This window comes from Myotis brandtii, unplaced genomic scaffold, assembly GCF_000412655.1.
Source record: "Myotis brandtii unplaced genomic scaffold, ASM41265v1 scaffold898, whole genome shotgun sequence".
In the NCBI taxonomy this organism is placed as follows: Eukaryota; Metazoa; Chordata; class Mammalia; order Chiroptera; family Vespertilionidae; genus Myotis; species Myotis brandtii.
This window is the reverse complement of record NW_005371683.1, coordinates 2,474,381-2,482,755: the sequence shown is the minus strand read 5'-3', so window position 1 is coordinate 2,482,755 and position 8,375 is coordinate 2,474,381. Positions and strand designations below refer to the sequence as shown.

General features: G+C 59.4%; 1 protein-coding gene across 3 annotated transcripts in view; it reads right to left on the bottom strand.

Annotated features, from left to right (window-relative positions):
* The window catches only part of LRRN2 (leucine rich repeat neuronal 2), a 24,672-nt gene that overhangs the window by 1,597 nt on the left and 14,700 nt on the right, over positions 1-8,375 (bottom strand). The window contains exons 3-5 of one of the 3 annotated variants that reach the window (XM_014532577.1): positions 7,550-7,767; positions 4,376-4,599; positions 1-1,429 (exon numbers count right to left, since the gene is read on the bottom strand). In XM_014532577.1, the coding sequence (XP_014388063.1) occupies positions 1-1,210 (1,210 nt within the window). In that variant the 5' untranslated portion in view covers positions 1,211-1,429; positions 4,376-4,599; positions 7,550-7,767. The remainder of the gene's footprint in view (positions 1,430-4,375; positions 4,600-7,549; positions 7,768-8,375) is intronic. The other 2 variants (XM_014532579.1, XM_014532578.1) reach the window with 2 other exon arrangements.

Genomic DNA, 8,375 nt, shown 5'->3' with positions numbered 1-8,375 from the left:
GGAGGTCCGGCGGCTCCGCGCACAGGGTGGACTGCGGCTCGATGAAGCGGATGCGGCTGCCGGTGGCGTTGGCCCAGCGGATGACGCAGTCGCAGCGGATGGGGTTGCCGTGAAGACCCACCTCCTGCAGGTTGGGCAGCGACTCCACCGTCTGCCGGTGCAAGGCACTGAGCGCGTTGTTGTTGAGCATGAGGGTCTCCATCTGGGGCAGGCGGTGGAAGGCGCGGGGGTGGATGAAGGACAGCCGCGGGTTGTTGGTGATGTCCAGCTTGGTCAGCTCGGGGAGGTTGACCAGGGCGAACTTGTCGATGGAAACCAGCTCCTCCATGTTGTTCAGCCCCAGCTCCTTGAGGTGCAGCATGTTGGCGAAGTCCCCGGGCCCCACCCGCTGCAGCGGGTTCTTGTTCAGGTCCAGGAACTTGAGGCCAGGCACCTGCTCCAGCGCCCGCCGGGGCACCCGGACCAGCTGGTTGTCATAGAAGGAGAGGCTCTCCAGGCTCCGCAGCCCCTCCAGGGCGTAGCTGGAGATCTCCCGCAGGCTCATGCCGGCCAGCACCAGGCTGCGCAGGTTGGCCAGGGGCCGGAAGTTCATGTCCAGGATGGCGTCCACCTTGTTGCCGCCGATCATGAGGATCTCCAGGCTGGGCAGCATCTCGAACCAGCGGCTGTCCACGGCCCGCAGCAGGTTGGAGTTGAGGTGCAGCCGCAGCAGGTTGCCGAGGCCGGCGAAGGCCCGGGGGGCGATGCGGCGCAGCTGGTTGTGGTTGAGATAGAGCTCCTGCAGGCTGGCCAGCCCCGCAAAGCTGTGGTCCTCCAGGCAGGTCAGCTGGTTCTCCTCCAGGTGCAGGCTCAGCAGCTGGGGCAGGGCCTGGAAGTCACAGTCCCGGGCATTGGAAAAGCTGTTCTGGGACAGGTCCAGCTCCGTGAGGTTGGCCAGGTAGCCGAGCTCACTCCGGTCCACGCGGACGATGCCGTTGCTCTGCAGTAGCAGGGTCTGCGTGCCCGCGGGCAGCGCCGGGGGCACGGCCGTCAGGAACAGGTCATTGCAGTCCACGGTGGTGGCCTCGCGGTAGGACGAGCGGGGTGTATACCAGGGCCGGATCTGGCAGGCACACTGAGGGGGGCAGGGCACACGCCAGGGGACCACGGGCACAGCGGCAGAGGCACCAGCCACCCATGCTAGCAAGAGGGGGGCCACGAGGAGCCTCATGGTGGAGCCGCAGGGGAGGGGACCATCCACGGGAAACGTCTCAAGTCCCGCCCTTAGCGGTTGGCAGGCTGAGGGTCAGCAGCCTGCCAGGGCCTGGGGAGCCCCACTTCCAGGGCGGTCATGGGGGACAGCGGGGCATCACTCCTCGCCCTCCTGGGTGTGGCTCTCCATCCTTGTCCGCTGGGCCTGTTCACTCATCGCCGTGCCCAGCAGGCAGCCCTGGAGAAGAGGAGGCAGCGTTAAGCAGGCGGAGAGCAGCAGGATCCATCCCTCCTCCCGCTCCCTTGTCTGACTCAGAGGCGCACAGAGCTGAACGGCTGGGTCTCCTGGGTCCTGTCCCGCATCTTAGGCTTTAGTGTCCTTTTCTAGGACCTGAGGCGGGAAGTGGGTGACTGGGAGGCCTCAGGGCAGGAGGAAGAGATTGGGCCTTAGAAGCTTCCAGAAGACTCGGGAAAGGGGTGTGTGTGTGTGTGTGTGTGTGTGGAGGAGAGGGGACGGCTGCGATCACTGTCATCCTCAGAGTCCTCTGAGCCCAGAGAGATGTGGAGTGGATCCTCCAAGCTTTCTCCTCTCTCTCCATCCGCCTCCCCGGCTCCCTCGGTAAATGGAAAATAAAGTGAGAGTTTGCAGTCGACCCTCTGAGTGCTCTGGGCAGAGGATGGTGCGGCTCTGCCTTTCAGGGTGGGCTCCCAGTGGTCCCTGATCCTACCGCAGACTGTCTAGGGAAGGGAGCGGTCCTGCCTGGGGTCTGCTTACTCCTCCCGGGCAGGGTGCAGCGTGGGCTTTTGCCAACGTCCTTACCTGGAGGCAGGGGTTTCCCTTCCCAACAGCCTGGCTGAGCTGCCAGGTGCTGGGATTAAGAAGTCTGAATCTGAGCTCCTTAGCACTGCAGGTAAGACCTTCTGTGACCCGCCCCAGCCACTTCTCCTGGCTCCTCTTGCTGCCATCCCACTTACCCTCCGTGCACAACCTACAGGTTGAAGTTACCCTGACATGTCCCCCTTCTCGCATCTTCTTTCTATTGTCTCCCAGGCAACCTCTACTTGTTCCTCAAGATTCCCCTTAAGGCCAGTCTCCTCCTCCAACCCCCCCCCCCCGCACCCCCCGTCCACACACCTCCTGCCCCTGGCGGGCTTTATGCTCTTACAGGACCCCATGCTTCCTCCCATCACAGCCCTGACCACAGCACGTGGAAATGTCTCCCCATCTAGGGGAGTCCACGTCATTAGTCTTGCTTGTCACTGTGCTTGTAGCACAGGGCTGGTGCCCAGTGTGTATTTCCTGTATGAATCAACCTTGGGGGCTCAGGGGCCCTTCCCCCAGGAGGTCAGGCCCCAGCCCCACCACAAACTAGAATCCAAGCCCTTGCTGTTTCCTCCCTCCCAACCTAGGAGACCAGTCCCCGTTCTCAGCCCCCACAGCCAGGCGGCATCACCCTGAAGAAAGTCCAGCCTTGGCCTAGAACTGAGGTGGGGAGACAGGGGCCTTCGTGGGCCTGGCTGACTCCTCCGGGGAGGTCTGATTTGGGGAGTCTTCCACCTGCAGGCAGTAGGGAGACGCACATGCTCACCGAATGCTGCCGTTTGCCAGGACTCTTCAAAGACTCCGAATGTCTCTCTCTGATTTAACCTTCACAATTAGTCTACAGGGCAAGCACTAATACCTCCAGTTTGCAGATGAAGACACCGAAGTTGGAAGAGGTTAAAGAATTTGGCTGGCAAGGGGCAGGAGATAGGAATCTCCCCATGCCCAGAGCTTGTGCCAGTTGCACCACGCGTCTTGGTTCCCAGGTCTGGCCAGAGCCTACCCTGGGCACCCCGGGGTGCACTGGTGGCTGCAGCAGGAGGGTGGGTGCCCATTCTTGTCTCCTTCCTCACTAGGGAGCTTTGGGAAGCGGGGAGCTGTGTCTCCTACCACCTTTCAGACGGGTGCCGCTCAGCTGGCCAGAGGAGCTCTTTGCCCACTTCATCCAGCGTCCGGGACCCTGGGCTGGCAGGACAGCCGTGGGAGGCCTGGCGCCCCCCCTGAGCAGGAGAGCCGCACGCCTGTCTACATCAGACGCCCTCCCTCCCACCTCCTTTCGCAGCTACCTCGGTGCATTTTGTCATGGTTGTTTTTTCCAACCATGACTTATGTGGGCACTGACCCATAAAACTCAGGGCAAACAAACACCTGTGCACACATGCACGTGCACCTGCATACATGTGCCGGGGGAGACTGCGGGGGGCCCGGCCACCCGAGCCATGCCTGGTGGCCGGGAACAGGGGAGGGGGTTCGGCGGCACACTCCGTGGGTGGAGAGGCAGCAGGGACAGCTGGGTTCCCGAAGGGCCTTGACATGGAACTGGGTCCAAGGCCAGAAGTCCCGCTTCCTGCCTAGACCTGGCCGGAGGAGCAGACCCCACCAGCGAGGAGATCTTGCTGTTCCGCACCCACCACCTCCTACCAGAGCCCCGTGGGAGCAGTTATGGACTTCTTGGAGCACCTGTTCCTTACGGATAAGTGAGGTTGTCATTAGGGCTAAGGGAACTGTGTTGCACAGGGAAAGAGTTCAATTAATGTTAGTTTCCTTCCAGCTCCGTTCATCCCCTGGGGTTGGCAGGCCCTCCAACCAGGGCTTTCAGGAGGAACAGAAGTTGGATCCCAGAGCTTGACAAGCCCCTATTAAGCTTGCCCACTGTGGGCTCAGTGTTGCCCCCAGGTGATGGGGTGGGGAGCTGTGAGCAGAAATAGACAATAGCATGCCGCACCTTCTAAGACTGCCTCTCTGGCAGCACCCAAAATGCAAAGTGCTTGGGAGAGCCCGAGACCATTCACAGGCAGAGAGAAGGCTGGAGTGGGTGAGTGGGGAGGGGTCTTCAGCGGGGCCCAGGCATCTCAGACCCTGCCTGAGTCCAGGGCATCTCTCCTCCTCCACCTTTGTTCTAACAATTTAGTGACAGCGAAACCATTAAAAACAATTAAAACCCTCGGAGAGGGGCCTTTCCCTGCACCCCAGGCTGGGATGGGTGATTGAGGCAATGCTCTGGCTCTAGCCAGGAGGCCAGATGACTCATGTTTTCACACCTCTGATCCTGAGACTTGGCAAAGGCCCGAAAAGCCCCCCACCCCCTCCCTGCTGAGCATGCAGCCCCGTCCAGGGTGGAGCTCAGGGCTGCCCACTCACCTGCCATCGCCATTCAAGGCTGTCTTGCACACGGCCCACTCATGCAGGCTGATGAGCAATTTCTGCCAGGAGCGCAGAGAAAGCTAATTGTCTTGTATCCACAATCTCCCGGGTGAGCGGGAGTTCAGACTATCACGTGTACATTTCCCACCTGGGCTCCAAACTCCTGGTGCAGGGGGCATGTCTTACGTGCTTTTTGTGTCTCCATCGTGCGGGGTGTAGGACTGTGCGGGAGAGGGTACGTGTGAGTGGATACAAATAGTGAAACGTGTCATCTTCCCACAACCCTGCGTGTAAGCAGAGAAGGGATTTGGTCTTCTTTTGCAGGGAAAGCAACTGAGGCTCTGAGAGGTTGGTGACTTGTCAGAGGTTGCACAGCTTCTACGAGTGGGGTCAGGATTCAAACCTGGGTCTTTGACTCCATAACCTGAGCCGCCAGCCCAGCCAACGCTCCCTGCCTGCGATCAATGCCTGTCTCATAGGAGCAGAGTGCAGGGCCGGCCCAGCATGCCAGCCCAGGTGCAATTCCCTTCAGAGATGGCCTGGGTCCGAGCTCCTTCTCCCTGGCTACCCTCAGACGCCCCTCCTAGGCTCCTGGCGAGAGTGACCTACTGGTGGGACCGCATAGGGAAGACACTGTTCCCAGGTGAATGTGGCTGGGCCTGGAGCCACAGGGCAAACAGAGCCAGCAGGCCTCACGCAGACCCAGCCTGCCTTCTGACTGGGGGCTGGGGGTGGTGCTCTTTGCCAGCACTGCTGCCCGCACGGCCTTCAGCTACAGGAGACAGAAGGCCCAGGACCTACAGTCAGGGAAGCAAGGTTGCCCACTCCAGGGGCCACGTTTTCTCTTGGAAGGGCTGGCTCTGCAGGCCCCACCTCCCCCAGGCAGCTGCTCTGGATTGAGCAGCGTGAGGACCTGATTATTAAACTAAGCTCTGCAGACGCTGTTGTGGAGTCAGAGCTGCCCTTTCCTCCTCTCCAGCCCCGCGCCGCCCCAGCACAGTGCCTGTGCTCCTGCCACATCTAAATTGCTGCTCCTGCAGCCTCTCACAGCCTCCCTCCCCGAAATTTTTTTTTCCGCGCCTCCACCCCACCCCTGGGAGCTGGGGTTCTGGAGGGAGGGGCGGGCGGGCAGGCGGTGATCGATTGCCCGGCCTTCGCAGCTTCAGTGCCAGGCCCCCCTGAGCTGTGCAGACAGATGGGCAGCATAATTGAGTGTAGCGTTGATAAACTCCGGCCTCCTCACCGGCAGATAAGCGCTGGGTGGAAGGGCTGCAGAGGGAGGGAAGCCAGCGCTCCGTCTGTGCACCTGGCCTCTGCCCCTCCTGGGAGGTGAGCATGGCCCTCACTCCCACCTCTCACTTAATCACAGACAACTAGGACCTCAGAGCGGACGGAGACCTCAGCGGGGGCGCGGGCGGCGTTTATCCAGTCTTCCAGAGCCTGGATTCCAGGCATGACTCATGCAAAGGGGGAGAGGCGAAGGGAGGGTCCTGGGCTTTGCAATCAGTTTGAACCTGGCTCTGCCCCTCGCTGTGTGACCTTGGGCACAGTGGGGCATTCTCTGGGCCTCAAGTGCCCAGGCTGGGACGTGGCTCACAGAATAGCTGTGGGCGTAAGGGAGAGGCCACGCTTCTTAGTCCCTTCATTTGCCCCTGATGTTGCCTCTTATTCCATCTTCGCTTCTCTCTTACTTCTCATCTCTCATCGTTTGTATTCAACGTTTAAAGAATATTATTGGGGTGTAACATTTGTACAGCAGAGTGCACAAATAACACCAATTCCAAGGGCACAGCTGCATGAATGTCTACATTTGTGGATACCAGTATAACTACCACTGAGCTCAAGACAGAAATATTTCCAGCCTTCTAGAAGGTTCCTTTCCAGTCCCATCCCGCCCCCGTCTGGCGTTAGCCACTGTCTTGACTTCTGTCACCATCAACCCGTTTCATCTTTTTTGTTGTTGTTAATCCTCCCTCGCGGATATGTTTTTTCCATTGATTTTTAGAGAGAGTGGAACGGAGGAAGAGAGACAGAGAGAGAAACATTGATGTGGGAGAGACACATCAATTGGTTGCCTCCCTCCTGTGCCCTGACCAGGGCCAGGGATCGAGCCTGCAACCAAGGTACGTCACCTTGACCGGAATCGAACCCAGGACCCTTCAGTCCACAGGCCAGTGCTCTAACCACTGAGCAAAACGGACTAGCGCCAGTTTCATCATTTAAACCCAGATTTCCCTTCCTTTTCCATCACAACTGGGGACATGGTCTTTGGAAACTTTAGGGAGTGCCAGAACTTCAGACTTGAAGTTCACCCAATTCATCCTTGTGTTCCCTGGGGGCTATGGCTTCTCAGGGTCTCATGCTTCATCAGCCTTTTCCAGAAAGGGAGACTGAGTCCTCTTCTTCGCTCGTTCCATAGTTCCCGTATCAAGAAATTGCTCCACGCCTTAGGGCCCTGCTCTGGCTGGATCCTGTGGCCTGGGCCTGTGAGTGCCAGGCTGCCTCGAGGCAGGGAGACAGCAGGATGACCTCCTGGCCCTGTGCACCCCTGTGACTCCCTTCCCCGAAGCCCTGCTGGGTCCTGGCCAGTATCTGGTGCAGCGCTGCTCACCCCCTTTCTGTTCACCCCCCGGTCTTCTCCTTAGGGCTCTGGGGCACTGGGCCGAGGACATGCCCACGAGTGGTCAGGAAGGCGGGGCCCAGCCTCACTTCTAACTGTCCCCAACGCCTCCACCTGCTTGCCTCAGAGGCTCCTCACACTCAATGTGCCCCAATTCCAGCATCTTCTCCATCTTCTCCCACCAAACCTGCTCTTGCTTCTTCAGCCCCATCTCTGTCAGGCAGCACCCCTGCCACGCGTCTCCACGGCTGCAAACCTCTGCCATCTTGACTCGTCTCCCCCCCCCCCATGCTCTTTGGTCTCTCTTCCTCACCCTTACGTGAGCCTCTCATGCCATTCACCCTGTGCTCCCACTAAACCAGACTTGCTACTTCCTTTCACCCCTTGGGCATCTCAGGCCGCCTGAAAAGCAGTTTCAACTACCGAGCTCTTCTTCAGCCATCAAAACCCCTCCTAAATGCCCCCTCCACAGAGGTGCTTTCCCCAATCCCCTCGCGAAGGGTGGTTACCCCTCCCCTCCCCCTCGCAGGCCCAGAGACCCTGGGACAGACCTCCACACAGCACCGTTCTCGCTGTCAGGCTGCAGGTGTTCCGTCCTGGCCAGGCTGCGGGCCCCTCGAGGAAACGATGCTCCGCTATTGATTTCTGTCTCTCCAGAGTGCGGTGCAGGGCAGACCTCCCCTGCAGGGGCGGGGCGTACTCTACTGCCGTGAACTGTGAAGGGCAGCCCATTAGTGGGTCACGAAAACAGTTGAAAGTGGGTCACAATCTGCATTTTAAAAGCAGAAATGAAAATAGAAACATCAGAGTGCATTGTATGTAGCTAGACTAAACATTGCTGAGAAGTCCCCCCTCTATTTTACACACACACATACACACACACGCGCGCACACACACACACACACACACACACACGCGCGCGCGCGCACGGACGCACACACGCGCACACACACACACACACACACACACGCACGGACGCACACACGCGCGCACACTGTACAGGGACATGATAAAAAGGCATGCACGTTTGGCCTTGGGTTGCAGCTATAAAAGCTGGAAAACCATTGTTCCACTGAGCATCTCCCTCTTGGTAAGTGAGTCCCTTCAGCTCTGGTTGACACCACGGCAAGGATGCAGAGAGCGAAGCCCCAGAGGAAGATGCGCCATCCCTGGGCGCCTCCTCCGTGCTGTGCGGGGGTCTCTATGTGCTGGCCGCACCCCGGCAACCTGGGAGGAGGCACTTTTTAGGTCAGAAACCCCAAGCTCGGTGGGCCAGCCCAAGGCCCACATCGAAGTGTGGAGAGCCAGGATTTGGGCCCGGGTGTGTTTCACTGGCAGCCCTTTCTTCTCCTATGATTCTGGTGCCAGAAGCTGGCA